Raw genomic sequence first — 22,652 nt, 5'->3', positions numbered from 1 at the left:
CCAACAAGATAAACAATGTGTTTGTGGAGTGGTTGTCCACGTGTTAACAATGCACTGGTACCAGAACTGGACTACAAGTTCAACAATTCATTTTTTCGGGAGTTGAACTGCAAACAAATGCATCGGTGCAGTGGCTGAACTGCAAATGAACCATGCATGTGTGCAGGAATTAAATATCAAATAAAACAAAGCATCAAGGAGTTACAGCACAAGAAAATCAATTCAGCTGTGCAGGAGTTGAATCACAAGTAAATCAATGCATCGTGCAGAGGTTGCACTGAGAGAAATATAATGCATTGATGAAGACGTTTAACGACAAGGAAAACAGAAAATATATTGAAAGGTTGGTTTGCAAGTAAACAATGTATTGGTGCAGACGCTGGATCACACGTAAAGCATCGGGATAGGGTCGGAGTAGGATCACAAGTGAAACACCACTTAGGTGCAGGAGCTGAACGTCCTTCACTTTGTTCTCTTTCTTCTACTTTTGTTCATTTCCCGTGTGTATTTCACATTGAGCGTGCTGTGTTGTGCCCCAAGTGCTGTCAACTGCTTCCCAAAGGCTTCCTGGATGCGCGTGCAGTCCTGTTGGTGCAGGAACAATGGTCTGGTACGAACTGCACATTGACACCATCCTTTGAGTCTATTTACAAGACCGACAAAGCTTTAGTAACTGGAGACCTGAGGATGCTCCTGCAGGGCAATGGATATGAGCATGAGAGTGAATGGCAGTCTGTACAGAGCCAGAGGGAGCTGCCTAAAGGCTGCTCTGCAGGGCCTTGTCCCTGCCACCAAGGTATGGGGGAGTGGAGAAGGAAGATCTTCTTTCAGGAGACCCCCCTCGGACTGGACCCTCAGGTTAGTACTTTCTTAGGGCCTTCCTGGTCCAAGCAGTCCATCTTTATAAGGCGCGAGGGGCAAAGAACAGAGAAACTCTGAGCCTCTGGACATGAAGTAAGCATGAACATACTGTTGGCCACCATTGACAGAGCTGTCAACCCCTAAGGATGAGTGAGGCCACTGTGTAGGGCCCCACCACCCTGTCCTGTAGTGCGCCCTGCACCAGACCTGCACCAGACTTGGCCCTACGTCACTTCAGACACTACTCCACCAGGGAGTCAAGGCACTCAGGACCTTATGTGGACGGATGTATGACATTACAACGCATACATTTAGATCGCGGTACATTACATTGTGGTTTTTACAACGCAAGTCGTTACAACGACTTGCGTTGGAGGGCGCAGGACTTAGGAGTAGTATAATTTACTATTCCAACTCCAGTCTACGTACAGTAGGGAAGGGTTCGAATAGTAAATTATACTATTCCTTGTCCTAGAGCACCATCCAGCGCAAGTCGTTGTTACGACTTGCGATGTAAAAACTGCTGTATAATGGCATTGCGATATAATCCCTGCATTGTAAACAATGTTTCCCTATGTGGACGCTTCGGGGTCTTCAAAGAAATGACCCTCACATAATTCTATGGCACCTCACTCTGTCTACTGCCTGAAGGTAAGTGTAGGACGCGTCTGAGTTACTACTATGGAGGGTAGAGGTGCATCTGCCCTTGGTGAGGGATCACAAGATGGCAAACGATACCTCATGTGCAAGAACGACCCACAAGGGCGAGTATGAGGGATATGGTGACGTCTGGATCCCTTATGAGGTGACTGAGTGACATATTTGTTGACCCCCTGTGGTATTTACACTGGTGGACGGTTTATGCCACGCTGTGATGGTGGCAAGCCGGCAAGGTCTACAGGACACAGTCTCTGAGGAGCCAGAAGCCAGGTAAGTAGCAGGGGGTACTGAAGCATCTCACGATAAATGTGCTTACGGTTACGGAACCTCATATCCAAGGAAAAGTAGGTGTGCTGATAATGTACAAGTTTGTAAACTCCATAACTACTCTGCAAACTCCTGCTCTGCTCTAAGTTCTCAAGCAGTTGTCCAATATATTCAACGCAGTAGAGAGATCTCAATTCTCAGATCGAAGGCCAATACGCCACGTCCTGCTGGGATCTGCTCTCTCTAGCATGGACTCTGTGCATATGGAGGGCAGCAGATAAATATACAAGTTGCAAAGCTTGAGACTTCAGATTTAAATGCCAACCTGGGAGTGAGAGAAGCGGGCTTTAAAAGAAAAATGACATTGTCACTATTGCCTTGTTTTGCTTTGGGCTACAGGATTCCGGTTTCATCTGGTGAACAATTCTTAGATCTACAGCCCCCAAGCTTCCTGCTAGTGTCATCAGGCACGGTCATTAACTCCCTTAAAATGCCCAGGGGAGATAAAAAAAAGCTGTGCTTAGGTTTCAATCAAAGCGTAATTACACAAGAGGGAATTCAAGGGGAAACATGCCCACCTGGGAAGATATTGCTATTTTTAGTGACAGAAGCAGAAAAACAACAACTTGCAGCAAACCAGTAATAGAGTTTGTGTGGAAGTGAGCGTTGTATGCGCCCTAAAGAAGCAGAAGCCGTTATTCAACAGCACAAACCCCTGCCTTGCCATTCATATTATACTACATAAAGTACCCCTGACTGTACACAGTTAAGATATTGCAAGCTGTCAATGATTTATGTGGCACCATAGAGGCAAGCCGCACGCTAAGTGCTGTTGTAAGGACTAGGAACACCAGAGTGGCATGCAATTCACCATGAGGTACAACTAGGGAAATTTTACTTTCTATCATATGAGATCCCTCCTTTACTATATATTAAGAAAAAAGAAATTACAAAAATGAAAAACACACACATTGTAAACGTCTTCCAGGTGCAGTATAAAACACAATACACACATTTGTCCAGTGGCAGCTCGCAGAGGTAATGCTGTGGGGCGGTGAGACGAGCGGGGTGGGTGGGGAGGTATTGGAGTCTAACATATGACGGCAGATATTTATTTATTTACGTTCACCTTTGCCGTCGTATGTCGGACTCCACTACCCCCCAGCCCCACTCCCGCCCCACCTCACCACCCCACAGCGTTACCTCTGCGAGCCGCCACTGCCTTTGTGCACATTATGTGGACACCACATTCTCTAGCCTCAATGTAACAAAATATGTACATCAAGACTTCCCCCTCGGAGGCATGCCCCTATGTGAAGAGTTATTTTACAGATAAAGAACTGCTGGAGAGGAGTGGAACTCTTCCTTTCTATGTGTATGCCGCAGGCACAAGAGGAGCATTTCCAGGCAAACTTGCACTTCAACTATCTGTGTAGCAGACTCACACTTTCGAAGTGCACTATACAAAGACTTTAAAGAGGTTGAAAGCTCCGCTTTTCCTTTATTTTCAGGTCCCACCTACTAGGCAGAACATGCTCTGCCTGTTGAGAGACAAATTGTGGGCTTACTATAAGCATGCAGGGGCTTGGAGCCCTCCCATTGCTTACCATTGGTTGGCTTGCCTGTCACTCCCATTTGCCTGCTTCTAATTTGTGTCCCAGCTTACCAGGCTTCTATTTGTCCCTCCCATGGAGCATTGCCCTTTTACCATCACTGGATGGGCTGACTTCTATGTTTCCACTGCTTGCTTTTCAAGCACCACTTTTTTTTCCATTAAGTACATCATCAGAGTTCATACTTTTTCCAGCTGTCTCCCTTGTGTACTTCTCTCCTCTTGTACCCTGTCCCCTCCACTAAAGGGCTCCCATTTCCTCCCCCAGTTGCTTTCTTACTTGTGTGCTTCTCCACCGTCAGCTCCAGGTGGTCACTGGCCCATTGCTTCTCCTCACCACCCCCACCCTCCATGTTGCTTCCCCACACTGACCCTCCTCATTCACCCATTGCTTCTCCTCCTCAGCACTGTACCCCCACCACTGCCTGCTCGCCTGTGTGTTTCTCCCCAGCCCACTCATTGCTTCTTCTCCCCTCAACCGCACCTTCTATGTTGCTTCCAACCACTCATGTTTCTTCTGGTCTGCCTCCTTTTTTTTTTAATGCTTTTGTGTTTTCTTAGTTATGCGTCCTGTGCCATTTTGTAGGCGTGTGGTGCGCGTGCCTACAAAATGATGCAGGTGAATGTTTCTAAGGATTTTTATTTCAAAACTTTAGCCATACTGCAGATCAGTGAGATCTTTCAAGCAGAAATACTGTTCAGTCTCAAAAAAATGAAAGCAAAAGTAGGACAGCTGAGGTAAAAATGTTTTCTTTTATTTTTGGACAGTGACTTCAAACCTACGGAGCTGTTGGGATAAGGGTGCGTGAAAGAAATATTTACAATCGTAAAATCGTTCATCGACCCCAAGGGGGTTCATGCTGAAATTCCCCCCTCTCAAAAGTTATGCGAAGATGTCGCAATTTACTTCGAAGAAAAAATTAAGGCCATTCAAAAGAACTTTGTGACCCTTGACCACCTGGGACCATTGGAGGCACAGGGAACCCTGAATGGGGAGGTTAGTGCAAATCTCCAAGCTTTTGAACTGGCCACTCTCTCCCAGATTAAGGAAGCAATCCTGACCTGTAAATCCGGCTCCCCTTTGGACGCTTGTCCACCGTTGCTCCTACATCATATAGTTGACATCGTTGGCCCGGTGATAAATGAGATTGTTAATTCCTCCCTAGCCACAGGGACAGTCCCAGACTAATGGAAATTCGCCATAGTAAAACTTTTAAAGAAGAAATCAAACGTTGACTCATCAGATCTTACAAATTATAGACCCATTACTCTGTTACCCATCTTGGGTAAAATTACAGAGAAAATTGTTTACAAGGAGTTCTCCAATTACCTAGAGGCAACACAGGCTTTTCATCCCCGCCAATCTGGTTTCCGACCAAAATACTCTACTGAGCCGGCATTACTGGAAATATCAGATACCATTAAATTCATCCTGGACGAGGGCAAGAGGGCAGTGCTGATCCTCTTAGACCTGTCAGCAGCGTTTGACTCGATCTCACATAAAATCTTGCTTAACAGATTAAGATCGTGTGGCATATCAGATCAGGCCTTGGCATGGATTACATCTTTTTTGACAAACAGGACACAATCAATCGCGCTGGGACCGTTCATGTCACCTGTACAAGTTATCCCCACAGGGGTGCCGCAGGGGGCTTCATTGAGTCCTCTGCTGTTTAATGTATATATGGCCCCTCTTGTCACTCTGATCTCTAATTATGGGATTGAGATCACGTCATACGCCGATGATACCCAAGTGATCCTTTCCCTGGATAAGACCTCTACTAATGTAGAGGCAAAATTTAAAGCCTGTCTGATGGCTGGGTTGCAATGGATGAAGGAAAACCATCTTTGTTGCAACACCAGCAAGACACAAATTTTACCGATAGGGAAAGATAATGCCTTCTGTCCAAAGGATTGGTGGCCAGACGACACCACAGCACCGCCATCAACAGTAGAAATGGCCAAAAACCTAGGCGTGTGGTTCGACTCTGCCCTTTCCTTCAAGCTCACGTCTTGATACTGACCGGGACCTGTTTTGGGTTCATAAAAACCTTGAGAAAATGTTTTAATTTGATTCCCCTAGTAGCCAAAAAAACGGTAGCAGTGGCTCTCATATCATCCAGACTGGATTACTGTAATAGTCTTCTTGCAGGAACTAACAAATCTATCCTGAGGAGACTTCAAGTAGTCCAGAACGCGACATCCAGACTGGTTTTAGGATTACCACGCAGGGCGTCGGCCTCGGCTGCACTGGAGACCCTTCACTGGCTCCCGGTCTGTAAAAGGGTTCTGTTCAAACTCCAATTGACAACTTTTAGAGCCCATCGTCACCTAGGCGCAGGATATCTTTCAGCAAGATTTAGGCCTTATATCACGGCAAGAACGCTAAGGTCAACCACGGTCAACCTGCTCAGTGTTCCAGCATTTCGGCTAGTTACCAGAGGCGGAAGATCAGCGACCGTTTTGGGAGCTAAAGCCTGGAACAGCATGCCCAATGAGCTCAGCACCATGGAACATGAGGGGCAGTTCAGAAAACAGCTAAAGACGTGAATCTTTGGTCTATCACTGGCTTGTTGCTAAAAGCCTATTTAGACTCTTGTCACCCACCCGACCTGTTGTTGATAGCGCCAGGAGACTCAGTTAGGAGTGGCAGTTAGCGCTTTATAAATTCCCTTTTCATTTCATTTCATTTCACCTGAAAGAACTTTCATCACTTCAGGCAAAATAGCATTTTGTTGCTGGAGCTCTCCCCAACCTCGAATAAAAAAGCATCTTTTCCTACCTGTTTCTTCTAATTTGGTGCAACACGAATGCCGCTGCCTTGCCTCGCCTCAAAGAAATAATTCCCCTGCTTTGGGAGAAATTGGAGAGTGACTGATTTTTGCTCAACCTTGTCTTTTTAGATACACCGAATAGTTATATGTCATTAAAACAACTAATTGAAATAGATAATTCTGCCCTAACGAGACTGTCATGTGAGATGAGAATCAAAGGAGGGGACATGAGTTTGACTTCAGTGGCTTGGAGAACAAGCAGATTCATTAAAGGTGTATGACACCCATCAAAGCGTGTTGGAACAGTAGGCATTGAGTAGAAAGGGGTGGTGCCTGCCTGACTAATCACTGCGTAAGAAAGAAATGGGTTGTTAAACATGAGATGCCATGAAATGCCCATCCGTGCCTTGGAATGTCTCTCTTTGCCGATGAGCTGGCACAGCAGGATTACAAAAGAGATACCTGATGAAACAACACCAAGTTCAAAGGCAAGAAATGGGGGACCACCTCTCGTGACACTTAAGGCTAGGGAAAGGAGGGGAATTACAAACTAAACAATATTAAATGTTTCCCTCATAGCCTATATATACTTTCCTTTAAACATTGTTTATATTCCTTTAGATTAACATCAGAGTACAACAGTGACACATATGATCATCTCATTATTCTTTTTATTTATCAAAAAAATATATTTTTTTTCTCTTTTTAAAAAAAAAAAAAGTTTCTTTTCAAAAAAACATTATACATAAACATTTCCAATTTTTCCATGGTTGTAAATCCATATTCGTTAGTAAGAATTCAGATCAAAAACAAATGCTTATCTCAAATACATACAATAGCATTACAGTGCAAATACTTCTAAAGACAAAAATATATATCCTGGTTCAAATTTCATAAATACACCCATACTACAGTCGTTCAACTATTTTCATACCAAACACAAACACACAATATCTGTACACAGTTGAGTATGGTGTGTGGCCAGTGAAATTCCTGCCACAATTAGAGACCACAGTAGACAATACAGGGTTCCACGCAAGGTCGACGAGCGTTTCGATGGGATAAAGATGTTACAACCACCTTCCTCAGGACCTATCCAGATATCTGCTCCAAACTTTCAATGACCAGGAAATGAAATCAATGAATTATATAAACATCCCTTTAAAATGGAGGGATAAATATATCACATCCAATCCTTGAGTCCAGCCGGATCACCAGTTCAGACTCTCTCTGTCTAACCCCTAATTTTGGTTGTTGTCACGTTTCATATTTCAGTAAACCCCCATGTAGGATTCATGTAACAGAATCTCAAATGTTAGATGGAGGGCGAGCGTACTAATAGTTTTGCTTGTTTCCAGTCCGGGGAGGACTGGCCTGGCAGTTTGGGCTGGACTGTTCCCATCCCATGCCCACTCTTGCATCATTCTACCTGACGCACGTATAATGTAGCGCAGGGGTTTACAAAGTGACGCATCAGCTTAGATGCATCACTTTGTAAATAGGGCGCAACAGGGGGCATGTTTTACGCCGCCGAAGCGTCACAAAAAATGACGCAACGGCAAAGCAAAACTGTCGCAAGACCTCATAAATAACGCCCTTAGACCTTAGCATCTCCAAAAGATGATGAACAGAATACTGAACACTGCCAAAACATTCATCCCTAGTCACAGATCTGGGTTAAATCCATCTTTTTTTTGCTCACCATACTTTTCCAGTTTGGACCCAGCCATATGCAAATCAGTCTTGACCCAGGGCCCGATGGGAACAGTCCAGCCCAAACTGCCAGGCCAGTCCTCCCCGGACTGCAAACAAGCATCCTGGGACCGGTATCAGGCTTTCAGTCCTCATCAGCCAGGATAGCTTGATTCCAGAGGCATGGAGAGCACGGGACCCACGTCTGGGCATACCCGTCCCACTAGGCGTGACAAATGCAGGAACGACCTGGCCTGGCAGTTCGGTTTGAACTATTCCCATGGGGCACAGGGTCAAGACTGATTTGCATATGGCTGGGTCCAAACTGGGGTGGTGTAGTGGGCAAAAGAACAATGGATTTAACCCAGATCCTTTAACTGGGGAGAATGTTTGCATTGTCAGCATTCCATCCATCATTTGTTTGCTGTAACACTTTTCGCCCTAAGTGGGATGGGTATGCCCAGACGTGGGTCCCTTGCTCACTGTGCCACTGAATTCAAGCTAGCATGGCTGAAGAAGAGTCACATACCCTGAAACAGGTCCGTTCGCGTTTCTGGTCCAGGGAGGACCTGGCCTGGGATTTCAGTCTGGACTGTTCCCATGGGGCACAGGGTCAAGACTGATTTGCATATGGCTGGATTTAACCCAGATCTTTTGACTGGAGCAGAATGTTTACATTGTAAGCATTCCGTCCATCATTTGTTTGCTGTAACACTAAATGACTGGCAGCTGCTCGCTAGCCTCCTTTCTGGGTTGCTCATGCCTGCCAGGGTCATGTTGCCCTCTTCCTGACAGTCTTTCCCCAGACGCCCGAAGTGGAAGCACAGAGGGGAGCAAGGTCCCTATGGGGTGCTTCAGCCCAGAGCCAATGAATATATGGTCACATTCTACAGGGGACCCATCATTTTGTGCTACGCCACTCTCTATTTGTGTGTATGTCTCTCTGGCCCCTAACCCCCCCCCCCCCCCCCCCCCATGCCACGCGTGACACCTTCAGCACGTGCTCGCGGAGACCTGAAGCGACGCTTCCAATGAGAAAGTGAAAGTTCATGATCTCCTGAAAGTGGTAATATGCCGAGTGACCGCCTTGATGTGGAAACGTGGCGTCCTGGGGACTTGGAGAAATCTGGCAACGCTGGTAGCAGCACGCACAGCGTATACCACAGACGCCTCTTCATTCATTCACGCATTCTGGGCGCGCGGGCCTGAGTCTCCAAGGCACCCTAGGAGGACAGGTGTCACTGTCACCTGAGCCTCACGGAACTGTAAATCACCTTCTTTGCGATGACCGCCTCATTCCGTACCGCTGCTGTCTAAAGAAGCGCGCCCCAAAAACGTGTTCCTCAAGGCCGGACCTCCAAAGAATTCTAAGGTCAAATACGGCCAAACCCCTTCCTCGCAACTTGTCATCTAGATAGACAGAGGCGTAGTTGTTATTCGTGCAGCAGGTGCAGTAACACCGGATCCGGGTTTAAGGAGTCCACTCCACCCATTACGTGGTTGTTTTACTAGCATGGTGAGGGCGGAGACCCAAGTTAATGCGTATGTCACCCTTGTTACGCCTTGGGAGGCTGGTGGGCCCAGCACCTTGGTTTTTCCAGATCGCTCGGTGCCCCCAGCATTTCAGTTGTGTGGGCTGTGATTGAAAGTGTGCAGGGCGTTGTTTGCCACAGCCTGGGGCGGGTGGTCGCGGGGCACAAAGCATAGTTTCGGTTTATAAAGGCGTGCAGGCGCGCTGCAGCTATGCGATGCGCCTAAGAAGCGCAACCCTAAGTGAATGTTTAGCCAAGAAGGATTGCCCTTGAAGTCCGTGTTGGTGGAACCGGTGCGTAAAATTGCAATTAAACCGAAGCAACTCAGTAAAATGCAACCTATTGCAAGCTCATAAAACTGAAACTTTTGCCTTTTCAAAAAACTACATTTCCGTAGTAATTCTCCCTTTTTTCAGAATTTGTTTCAACAAATATACAAAGTGCAAGGTTCTTTGCAAACTATTTTATAGGAAAAATCACTTTGAGTTTTGTCTCCCTTTTAGCAAAGCTCGTGCAATTGAAAAGAAAAGAAAATCCTCGAAATTGTCAGTGATTTCTAGCGGAATTGGCGAAATTCGCGAAAAAGCCAAGACCTAAAGTGTGTGGCACACCTAATTGTGGGAATCTGTGTCGCAGACTGTGGCACGGATAGTAGATGCCCTACCTTGACGAAGAGCTGTATCTTGTCTTTTTCTGGCACCTTCTGTTGTCCCGCCATGCTCGCTCTCTGTGCCTGGGCCGCCGTGGTGCTGCTGGATCCCGGGCGCTGTGGTGCTGCTGGGTCCCGGGCGCTGTGGGGCTGGTGGGTACCGGGCGCTGTGGGGCTGTGCTGATGGTCCTCTCGCTGTGGTGCCAGGCGCTGCGTCTGTTGCGGTGCCTTCTTCTGCCTTCTGACGCTCGCACGGGGCACAGGTGTGTCTTTGAGCTGCAAGACGTCTCCTGAGAGCTAAAAGTGCTGCTGGCACTCCCTGCGCGCGACTGCACCGACTACATTTTTCACCCTCGTTGGCGGAAGACTTGCCGAACCTGTTGGTTTCGCTGAGTTGTCTCATCCTCCCAAGAGGACAGATAATGCGCCATGGCAGCCTATGATGTAAGTACGGGGGAGGGTGTGGCACAGATGTACCCGGGCACGTACCATCTCAGGGAGGAAGGCACCGAATGTGGGAATGCAACTCGGCTCGGCAAAGAGCCAGACGCACAGTAGTCCATCCACAATCAGATAAAATACAAGGCCACTCGAATTATGCGGCAAGAAATAAACAGTTTATGCGGTAGGGTCGACTAAATCATCCGGCACTAAAAGGCCAATTGTTTTTATGTGGTACTTTTATGAATTTTATGAAATTCGAATAAAGGTCTTTTGAACTTGAACTTGGCCGTGTAATGAGGCAATTTCGAAGAAGTATTACTTCACTTCTGTCACTGTGTCATTTTTTTCAATGTTAAAACTCTATTGGCAAAGGTTTCCCCAAATAGCAGGTGAACACCACAACGATCAGCAACTGAAAGGTGGCCTGCTTCTGCATGGCAAGAGGCATGCCCCTGCTCCGAAACACGTGTGGTAGCATTTTTTAAAACATTTGATCCAATTTGAGCGAGACACAGTTTTTTTGTTAAAATCTGCAAATGATGTAGAAGCTGATGCATGTGTTAAGTGCCGAAAAAACATAATTATGCAGAAAACACCGCATTCGCACAGTCTGATTATTCAAGTGGCCCTGCTTTAACCCCAAATCCCTGCCCTGGTGCTCGGAGCCCTGTGGCAAATTGGACGCCAACTTTCTGGTTGTAGGAAACTTAGGCCCAGATGTAGGTCGCCAATTACCGGTCGGTAAAGGCCGATTTCGGCCGTTATCGACCGGTATTTGGGAATTGGCATGTAGGGGGCATTTTATTTACAGAATCGGTATATTTACCGATTCGGTAAATTTACAGAATCGGTAAAATACCGATTCGGTAAATATACCGATTCTGTAAATCAAGATGTAGGTGGCACTGTAATCAGTGCCACAGGCCCTTACCGAATCGTTATTTACCATGGAATACTATTCCATGGTAAATAACGAATTCCAGTGTACATGCACATCTGTGCATGTACACCTGTGCCATGTGACACACAGACATGCCCTAAGGGCATGTCTGTGTGTCACATGGCACACAAGCCAGAAACAGGGGTGCAACAAGGTGTCAAAGTGACACCCTGTCCCCCTTGTAAATTCAGTAATTTTACCAATTCGGTAATTACCGAATCGGTATTTGCTATTGAATCCTATGGGCTTCAAGGCCCATAGGAATCAATGGCAAATACCGATTCAGTAATTACAGAATCGGTAATTACCGAATATTACCGATTCGGTATTTTTACCGAATTATTTACCTACATAGCAATTACCGAATTGTAAATACCGAATCGGTAAAATTCGGTATTTACCATTCGGTAATGTGCTATTACCTACATCTGGGCCTTAATAACTTGTTAGGAACATGCGGTATATTTCCTTTTGCCAACTGAAAGCGCCGCGACGCCTAATCAGGGGCACGAGACACTAAATAAAAGCAATTGCAAAAACAATACAAAGTGATTCGAGAACTTCGAAGAGATTGGCTGTAGGGGTGGGCAAGTTACACATGCAGCCACACGCATGCACGGGCATTGGCTCCTTCTGGATACATTTGAACACGTCACAGTTGCCGGAAATTCGGATTGTAGTCAAAGGGAATTAGCATTCCGAATCCTGAGGGGGGGATGAGAATAGTAAATGCCTCCTGGCTTAATGTGCAAATACGCACTGCAGCCAATGTCAATAAAGCAACAAAAGGTAACGCGTGGAATGCTTGTGAATGTCCCGTCAACTAGTTGTTGCTCAGAGCCTCATTCCAATCCATCATTTATGTGCTCAATGCAGCATTCCAGACAGGCAGCAACCATATGCAGATTAGTGCTTGTCCTGCTGCATAGATAAAACTCGAGGTGTGGTATTAATCCTAGGGTATTGGCGCTTATAGGTGGAGTTTACACATATATATTTGGTGAAAAGATCCTTATTTCGGACGGTGCTGAAAGATATAGAGAACCACCAAACTCTATAAAACTTGAGCCTACACTCAAAATTACAAATTGTTGCACTCCCCAGCACACGTCAAATTTTCATCAAGGTTTCCCTATTATGGTCGAAGACAGTTCAAATAATAATGTTCAAACAGGTAAATAATTCTCTGAAGATTCCTAATGGTTATTCGTTGTTTTATTCCGTCATTCCCGTCTTTATAGTAGTCACAACAGCCAACACATGTTTCGTCGCATTGGAGGGGTCTTTCCCGCGACTTCCTCAGGCTAATGCTTCACATCCGCAATTTTTGAAATGTGGTGATAATTCTGACCCACATTCAGGGCAGGACTGGCTACCGGGCAGTTGTGTGTGCTGCCGAGCTGGGGGCTAATTTCTCTGTGATGGGGGCTTATTTCGTTGATGGGGATCTGCGTGCGCATTGAAATAAAAAAAAGCAAAACGAATTTCGTTTTTCACACGCAGGTTCCTATCAACGAAATAAGCCCCCAGCTCGGCAGCACACACAACTGCCCGGTAGCCAGTCCGGCCCTGCCCACATTGGGGTTCCAGTCCTTGCGACGCGCCAACTCTAAAACAATCAAGTAACTCCTTCTTATGTTTATAGTGCAGGTATCTCTCCAGTCTAACTCCTAGTGCCCAGCGCGGCGCTCCACGTTGCTGCCGAGTTCAGTATGCAACTACTATATTGATGAAAATTTGACGTGTGCTGGGGAGTGCAACAACTTGTCCTGCTGCAGTAGGGATACCTACCTCTCTGATGAGGCCCAACTAGGCTGCAACCAGTCTTTGGTGTTATTTGTCTTTCTTTCAGAGGGGACTTGGCCTGACAGTTTGGGCTGACCTGTTCCTATTGCATCAGGACCAAGACACAGACATCAGGACATGGAGGTCAGTGCATGGGGACAGAGTGATGTGGAAGACAGAGACAACAGAAGATATGGACAGTGGGAGAGGAGATACAGATGATGGACTGTATGTTATCATTACTGTTGTGTCCTACCGGTGAAGTAACTGGTACATGGACATGTGGACCTAGAACGTCTGCGAGGGGTTTTGGAATTGTTACCCGCATTGCGGGTGCGATGGTGTAGTTCCGCGGGCACGTGGGCGATGTTTAATAAAACTGGAACGGGCCGGGAACGGGCCGGCAGTGTTAGGGTGACCACCTGTGCCAGGAACCTATGATCAGTATAATCACTGTCTCTGTGGTATTAATTAGCCAGGCCACGAGGGCCCTGTACGCCTATTGCCATCGATATACTACCATTGCTCCAGCCCTGATCACTCGGAGTGGCTGACATAAAATTGGCGAGAAGGGTATGTCGTGCCCTTTGCTCCTGGCATGCCCACAGTGTTGAAAGCCAATATTCCAGCAATAGAACCCCTTGTGATTCGGGGAGCCCCCTCTGCACAAGTGCCCAGCTGGAGACACTGGGTGGTAAGCGTGGAGTCAAATCAAATCAAATCAAATAAGCTTTATTCGATAATCACAAGGATATCATAAAAGCACACATTACAATAATCGAATTGCAATTAAAAAACCACATATAGGACTATAAAATGCCAGAAGAACGTAGCTTCACAAGAAACAAAGGAGTTGTCATTAGCAATAAAAGAGATATTAAAAAGAATATATAGACAATAAATAATTATAAAAATTCATGTATCATATCGACTTCCTGAACCTTAGCAGCAATTTTAAAAACTTTTCCACAATAAGTATCACTTCCTTGTTCTCCAATTGTTGTAAACGAACAAAAGTATCCTTACAAGACCGCAGTCCCCAGGTCTTCAGTAGAGGTTTCAGTAAGGATTTTCTAGGTACTTGATAGTATTTACAGAAAAGTATGCAATGTATATTCGTTTGGGGTGCAATATCATCACAAGGGCAAGGGAGCAGGTTTCGGGACCAATCATTGCAAGAGGGGAAAGTAATTAGCCGAAAAAAGAAGCCCAATCTAAATCTGGAGAGGAGCATTCTTGAGAAGCAATTAATGTCAGTTGTCAGGTATAGTTGAAGACCCTGAACCTTAGTGATGCTTTGGAAAGCCAAAACAGTTTTATTGTCCTTTTGGGTAGACCATCTTTTGGCTTCTAAATGGTCCATTAAGAGCCTTCTCAAGGCTTTCCTCGATATTTGCTCCAGATTCGATGGGTCAATAAAAAAAACTCCGGGCGGCCAATTTCAAGACACATCCTTTCAACGAAAGACATCCATTTTATGTGTTTTGCCCCCTCCAATTTTTGGCAGTCAGCTATTACTTCACGATTAAAAGTCATTTCTGGGGTGGTCCAAAGCTTATGCCATAAGAGAATGGGCTCAGTCTTAATGGTATCAGAGATAAACGGTAGTCCCAACTCTATGTGCGTCAAATAAGTAGACGTTGACTTCGGCAATCCTAGGAGGTATCTGAGGAACTTATTTTCATCCTTCTGGATTGATGTTATTGTATCGATCCCCCAGAGCCCTGCCCCATAGATTGCCGTTGATACGCACTTTGCTTTGTAAATGGTAATGAGCTGTTTGACTGGTCTCCCCCCAATTTTACTAGCAAAATCTCTGAGTGCACCAATCGCTCTTGAAAAAGCAAGCTGCCTAGCTTTTACAGCGGGTTGCCAGGACACCTTTCTATGAAAGAAAATACCCAAATATGGAAATTGTTCTACAGTGTCTATCTTTTTTCCCTCGATGAATATCGGGCATGGGGTTTTCTTTATTCCCTTGCTACAAGCCAGGGAAAAGGTCTTAGCAATGTTTACCTTCAAACCCTTTTCTTTCATAAAGAGAGTAAATTTAGTGACCGCCCTCTGCAGCCCCAACCTTGTTTGAGACGAAATAGCCGCATCGTCTGCATATAACAAGATTGGGACAGCATGGCCCTCTACCGTAGGGTAATCACATTCAAAACTCCTCAGAAATCACCAACGGCATTTATGTAGAGCGAGAAAAGCAGGGGGGCTAAAATGCACCCCTGCCTCACACCTCTGCCAATGGTGAATCTTGAGGAGCACTCCCCTCTCTGTCCGTACCGCACCCTGGCCCCTGCATCCCTATACAAAGCAATAATAAAATTAAGAATAGATAAGTTCAGTCCCAAGTCCTCCAAACACCCCATAATTGCTTGTGGTCAACACAGTCGAACGCTGAGCTCAAATCTATAAATGTAACAAAAAGGTTACCATGTTTGGCCTCGACATATTTAGAAATTAAAAAATATAAGTTTAAACTCTGTTCGACCGTACCCCTACCTGTTCGGAAACCATATTGAAATCTAGAGAGGACATCAGCCTCCTTTGTCCAGTTATGCATACGTTTTAGGATGATGCGTCCCGCAATCTTCATTAGGGCATCAAGCAAGGAGATAGGACGATAGCAAGAGGGTACATGCCTATCCCCTTTTTTGTATATGGGTACCACAATAGCTTCTGACCAGGATGGGATTAAGCCATAAACGTTTGCACAGTTCATGACAGATGTTAATAACGGGGCCCAAAAATCTATTTCAGCCTTAAAGACATCCACTGGTATCGCATCAGGACCGGGGGCCTTGCCAGATCTACTCTCCTTAATAGCAAGGATGACCTCATCACATGAGAAAACAATGTCAGGAACACACTCTCCCAAATCCACTGTGATAGTAGGAGAGGAAAGAATAGGGTCCGATGGAGTTGTACCGAGAAGACTTGGGTTGCTATACAGCTGTTGAAAATAAGCAGCCCAAGTATCTCCATCAATGGCCAGGTCTAACCTCTTCTCAGGAATTTTAACCCACGGAAGTGGGGCATTGACTAGCTTCCAGAAAGCCGAAGAATCGCGACTTTCGGAGGCTGACAACAGTGTCTGCCAAGCCTCCCCCTTCAAAGTTTTTATCCTGCTCTTAATAGCATGACGGTAGCAATATCTAGCCTGGCGTATCTCAGTTAAGGACTTCGGGATGGACTGTAAAGCCTTTTTCAATATCTTAAGTGCTCGTGTACAATTGTTATCGAACCATCCTTTAGATATATAGGGGCCTGACTTGAACTGGCGGGTAAGTAACTTTTTTTAGAGTTTCTTGTATTTTTGAGAAAGATTCCAACATTTTTTGGGGGTGTTCTGTCATGGACAGACAAATATGCACCTCTTCCCACCTCGTCTCTATTAAGTTCTTAAGAAGGCCAGCAGGCTCAATTTTTTCCCATTTAAGAGTATACCCATTTACCGCCCCTATTGAAATTGGTTGGTCGTACCTTACCGGATGAGTATGATGACTTATAATGTGGGATGGTAAAGAAATAGAAAAGGCTATGGGGTAATGATCACCATATATCTGATCTAGCGTATCCCATGAGGATATCAAGGAGGCGTGCCTCTTGGAAAAGAGAACAAAGTCAATGGTAGAGTTTGAGCCTCTTCCATGAAAAGAGGGTTTAAAGGGTATCGGAGGTGAGCATAGCTCATTTACAAAAGCTAAGTTAAAATGTGCTAAAAAGCTATTTAGTGCCTCCCCTGTTTTTGAGTGCATGAAATGGTTTGAGGTATCATCATTATCCGGGGAGGAAATAAAGTCACAGAGTCCCCTTGAAGCATACTGGCAAGCGTAACAATTAAAATCGCCCATAAAGGCAATGGCCCATTCCCCCCCAAGCAGCTCTTTGACAGAAACAACGACGTGAAACAATTCATTTAACACCCTCTCCAGACCATGTAATGGCATATTATTATAAAAGTTTATTATTAGCAAATGCAAAGATTTACCTGTTTGAATGGAGATAATTTGATAAGACTCCGTGAGAGAATGTTTCCGTACGCTCAAACCCCTAGCAATATTAACATAAACACACAGCCCACCCCTATTTCTTCCTTGCTTGCTCGGTAACGCCGGTGAGTGCAAGGTCTGAAAACCCAGAAGATGAACCGGGGTTTGTACCCACGTCTCCTGGAAGCATAAAACTGAAAAAGAACGAACTAAATCAAGCCAAGATGATAAGCCTATTTTAGTGGAGATGCCAGCCACATTCCAGCTAAGTATCTGTATTTGGGAAAGTGTGGCACGATTCATAGAATGATTATAAGATGCCTCTGTGTTATTCTCCTGATTTACCCCAGATTGTTTGATTAAGGGTTCCCAAAGTTCTGTCCGACTAAGCGTGGAGTCATACTTCGAAGCCACTGACGTTGAGGATGAACAAAAGAGAGCCATGATCCTAATCTTGGGGGCAAGACCATCCACAAGCTCTCCAAAACCATTACAAAAGCTGCCCTGAAGATGCACGACACTTGCATAGCAGCTCTGAATGCATACTTTGAACCAATGGCAAATCATGACCATGAAAGGTATGTGTTCCTCCAGGCCAGGCAACATGCGCAGTAGTCAATCGACACCTTCTACACACGACTGAAGGAACTGGGAAGCACCTGTGGGTATGCAAATGAGAGGGAGGAGATATGTGGCCCAATAACCCAAGGGAGCGCATCAGCAAAGCTCAGTGAGCACATTCTACAGCAGTAATGCAAATCGTTGGCAGATGTTTTAACCATGGGCAGAACAAATGAATTATCGAAAACTCGTGCCTCTCACATGGAAGCTGCCGAATACAGGGCAGTAAAGACAGAACCAGTTAACGTCATTGCACCAACGCCAAGCCTTAGCAAACTCAAGAAAGTCACTGCAAGAGCTCGATCCTTCGGGTATTGTGGCATTCCAACCAACTGTCCAACTGATTGCCCAGTGAGGGGAAAGAAATGTGCAGGGTGTGGGAAGTTTAATAATTTTGCAAAGGCTGTTGCTCGAGCAAAGGACGGACCTCTCGCACTACCATGAATGCTGTGCCGGACATACAAGAGAGAAGCAGTGACATGGATGATGAAGAGGGGGCGAGCATACGATCCACTCTGTATTTACAATAGGCACAGCACTGCATTTGCAGCACCATCCACCCCAGTGCCATATACGAGTAGGAGTACACCCGATACTAGCAATTACAAACACTGGGGCGTCCATTAACATGATGTCCGCAGAGGCATATCAGCCCTTCAACCTGTCCCGCCACTTCAAAAAGCAGCAATCAGGGTATTTGCATTTGGACAAGACACACATCTCCCTATGTGAGGAAAGTTCTGGAAATCAATTGACCATTGGTCTCAGTCTGTAGACTCCCAGTATGTCACTGAGGGTGGTCATGGCATGTTGCTTGGGTGTTGCACTACAGAGGCCATCGGGATTGGTACATTTGCATTTGGAGTTCGTCAGGAGGGAGTGTTTCACACCGTGGAAGAATTCATCACAGTATTCAAAGGAATTGGATGCCTGAAGGGTAAAGAAATAAAGTTAGATACTGGCCACCAGTGCAGCACGTAGCCCTGTGGCACAAGGACATTGCCTTTCACATGAGGTCCCAGGTAGAGAGAGAATTGGAGAAGCTAGAAGCCGCGAGGTTAATTAAGAAAGTGCCAGGGTCCACACCGTGGGTATCCCCTATCATGGTGACACAGAAGCCAAAGCAGCAGGGCAAAGTGTGCATATGTGTTGAAATGCTGCTACCCAATGTCATCAAAATAAGGGAATATCATCTGACCCCTACCATAGACGACTTGATAGGAGAACTAAGTCGAGCTAGCTGGTTCTTAAAGGTAGACCTAAGATCAGGCTACCACCAGCTCACCCTTGCTGAGGAATCGAGGTATATAACAACTTTCTCCACTCATACAGGACTGCAGTGCTACTGGAGACTGAACTTCGACATTTCCAGCGCTGCTGAGGTGTACCAGAACACCATACAGGAACTCCTGGTAGGCCTCTCCGGAGTAGTCAAAGTCAGAGATGACATTCTCTTATATGCCAAGTCTGTAACAGAACACAACATCAGGCTAAGGAAAAGGCATTCAAAGGATATAAGACTCTGGGCTCACCCTACATCAAAGCAAATGTGAGTTCCTGAAGCAGAAGCTTACGTTTTTCGGATATACAGTGTCAGCTGAGAGAGAGGCCCCTGGCCCTGAAAAGGTGCACGATATCAAGGAAGCGCCCTCACCTTCCACAGTGTCAGAGGATTGCAGTTTTTTTAGGCATGGTAAATTATTGTGGCTGATTCATTAAAGACTTGATGACATTGACTCAGCCACTCACCAACCCCACCAAGTCTTCAGTCCCCTGAACCTGGGGCGTGGAGCAAGAATATGTGTATAGGGTGACCAAAGATGCCTTATCAGCTGACACCACTCTCATGTACTTTGACCCGAGGAGAGAAACCACTATAGCAGTAGATGCCAGCCCAAAGGGCTTTGGAGCTGTGTTACTGCAAAGACCTGAAGGAGGAGATTAGACCCCAGTGTCATTTGCAAAATGATCCCTCACGGTGACCCAACAGAGATGAGATACTCACAAATCGAGAAAGAGACAATAGCAATACATTGGGGAGGTCGCCATTTCCATTTGTATGTCTATGGGTATTCTTTTGTAGTTACCACCTACCATGAGCATGTCATTTCACTCTTCCGAGGGACAGCCTTTAAACCACCTCCACAAATTGAGAAGGGGATACTTCAACTTCAAGAATATAATTGGCAAGTAAAATACTGTGCAAGGTCCCAAAACCCAGCAGATTATTAGTCAAGGCACCCCTTGGCTGCTACGCAAAATGAGGAAGAAAAGGCGATGGAACTGAAGAATATGTAAGATATATTGTGGATCGATCACGCCCTCGCCCAATTTCCCTGGAAGCTATAAGCCACTGCACAGGACAAATGCCTCCAGAGAGCAATCGAGGTGTTCAGAAGTAATCAGTGGCACTGGGCTCAACGTACCTCAGACGCACAGCACATTTTGGAAATCCTATATCACATACTTCATGAGCTGGCTGCCAACCCAGATGGATGTCTCCTCCGAGAGCATCATCTAGTCATTCCCACCAGTCTCACCACCGAAGTGGTTTATCTTGCCCATGCTGGGCATCAAGGGATGGTCAATACCAAGAGCTATCTGCAAGCAAAGGTATAGTTACCCTTGAAGAATGAGTAGGTCAGGTCCATGGTATGGCCTTGCCCATGGTGTCAGGCAGCAGGAGTGCCTAGTCTACCGACCAAAGTGCTAAAAGAGAGAGGATTTCAACAGCTGGGGATCTATTCGAGTTTGGATTTTGGGAGCCTGTCTGAAGGAAGTATGCAATGATGTTAATGGACGATTACTCAAACTATCCCGAAGTGGAAATCATCACCTTTCAAAGTGCACAAAAGGTGATAACAAAGTTGGAGTAAATAATGGCAACACATTGCCTCCTCTAAGAACTGAGGACTGACAATTGTCCGCCGTTTCACGGGCAAGAGGTAGGGTTGTACTTAAAACGTTTAGCCATTGCCCTCAAGAAGGACACTCCTCATTTGACACAAGCTAATGGGGAGGTGGAGCGGTTTATGAGAACGCTCAATGAAGTCATCAGGATTGCACATGCCAATCAGCAACCCTCAGTCGGCTAAATATTCCTTCCTGCGCGAATAATGCTAGACCCCCACACGGGTAGTTCAGAACTCCATACCTCACTATCCCACATGTAATCCCGATCCCATTGATGATCAGAGAGTTTTTGACAAGAGGTGTGCCTCCAATGCTTGCGCCAGCCAGTGCTGGAATGCAAAGCTGTCCCCTCTCAAAATAAGGAATGTAGGGGCACATGCATCAATCCCGCATTTTGCGATTTCGAAATAGCGAATTTTACCGATTCGCTATTTAGAAATTGCAAAATGCAATGCATGAATGATTCACAAAAAAATGCAATTCCTTAAAATTCCTTAATTGCGAGTCGCAAATTGCGAGTCGCAATTAAGGAATGGCTTCCCATTGATTCCTATGGGCCCTAGGACTAGGCCCATAAGAATCAATGGGAATTGCATGCGCAATTTGCGAGTACCAAATAGGTACTCGCAAATGTGTGTGTGCAACATAGAACTTTGAAAAATGCACTTTTGTGCATTTTTCAAAGTTTTCGCAAATTACCATCAACTTTAAGTTGATGGTAATTTGCATTTCTTAATAGCGAAAGCGCACATTTTTTTGTTGTTGTTGCATTGCATTTACGGAATCGCAATTTGAGATTCCCTGAATGCAATCGCAACTTAAATAGCGATTTTTGCATTTGGGATGATGCATCCCAAATGCAAAAATTGTGATCGCAAAGGGGCAGATTTGCCAAAAGCAATGATGCATGAGCCCCGTAGTGTTGGTCAAAGATAGGTTGCCTGGGAGCCAGCTTAAATTACCTTTTGAATGACACCCATGGACAATCATTCTGTTACTAAGATGACAGCGCGTCACAGAGAAGAAGTTCCAGGATCATTTCCCAGTTAAGCAGTTTTTTTTTATTTCAAATGATTTTATTAGGAAGAGAGTTTTATATACAGAGTACAGTGTACAGGAATGCATTAGAGGTAACATGAGGGCAAACTTGGTCACATTGTATGCCGGTTGGGTTACATACGGCATCTCTAAGAGCATAATTGTGGCATGCACCAGCGTCTCTAGGTAATCGCGATCTTGGCATACGGCGTCATAAGTGGGCTAGTGTTTGCCCCCTAGGATGGAAAAAAACAGAGGTAGGAAAAGGAGAGAGAGGACAGAGAAGGAGGACCGAGTGGTTCGGGTGGCGGTTAAGCCGTCCAGGCTGTCGCAGCTTGCGGTAAATGTGTATTGGGTGCGGGGATACCGGGCTCCGGAGGTCTGCCTAAGGGGGCTTGTGTGTGCTCAGGTAGTTGTCCAGGGAGAGCCACATCTCACCTTTGGTGTTGGTGTTGGGTGTATGATTAGAAGTTATGTTGTCTGCCCCCCGTAGGAAGGTGATCCAGTTGAACCAGCTTTTGAAGGATGCCTTCCCTGTGTCTTTCCAGTTTGTTAGGATCGTCTTAACTGCCGCCGTGAGCAGGAGGTCAATCAAATCACCGTCGTTTTTGGAGTTCAAGCAGTTTTATCCCCGGATTCTCCTGGACGGAAAACTGGAAGAAGTAAACGCTGACCTGGGTGATCTGGAAGACGTAGCTGTGGCGGGAAGTAGACCTTCCTTAATCCCTGAACCAGTGAGTATTAGAGTTAGTGAGGCCAGCTCCCCAGAATCCCAGTGGGAGGAACAGAAATCTCGTAACCAGACAATATGCCAAGCTGGAACATTCGCACCGGGTATGAACTGCGCAGCAACCTAGTGCCCTCGACCC

General features: G+C 45.7%; 1 protein-coding gene across 1 annotated transcript in view; it reads right to left on the bottom strand.

The window, feature by feature from the left end:
* Window positions 1-10,374, bottom strand: part of CLIC3 (chloride intracellular channel 3) — a 105,837-nt gene extending 95,463 nt beyond the window's left edge. Inside the window, exon 1 of the mRNA XM_078642052.1 lies at window positions 10,063-10,374. Within this exon, the coding sequence (XP_078498178.1) occupies window positions 10,063-10,116 (54 nt within the window). The 5' untranslated portion in view covers window positions 10,117-10,374. The remainder of the gene's footprint in view (window positions 1-10,062) is intronic.
* Window positions 10,375-22,652: the final 12,278 nt, after the last annotated feature.

The sequence above is a fragment of the Lissotriton helveticus genome, chromosome 5_1 (genome assembly GCF_964261635.1).
Source record: "Lissotriton helveticus chromosome 5_1, aLisHel1.1, whole genome shotgun sequence".
Classification (NCBI taxonomy): domain Eukaryota; kingdom Metazoa; phylum Chordata; class Amphibia; order Caudata; family Salamandridae; genus Lissotriton; species Lissotriton helveticus.
Note: the sequence above shows the minus strand (reverse complement) of the source record. Positions and strands in the feature narration are given on the sequence as shown.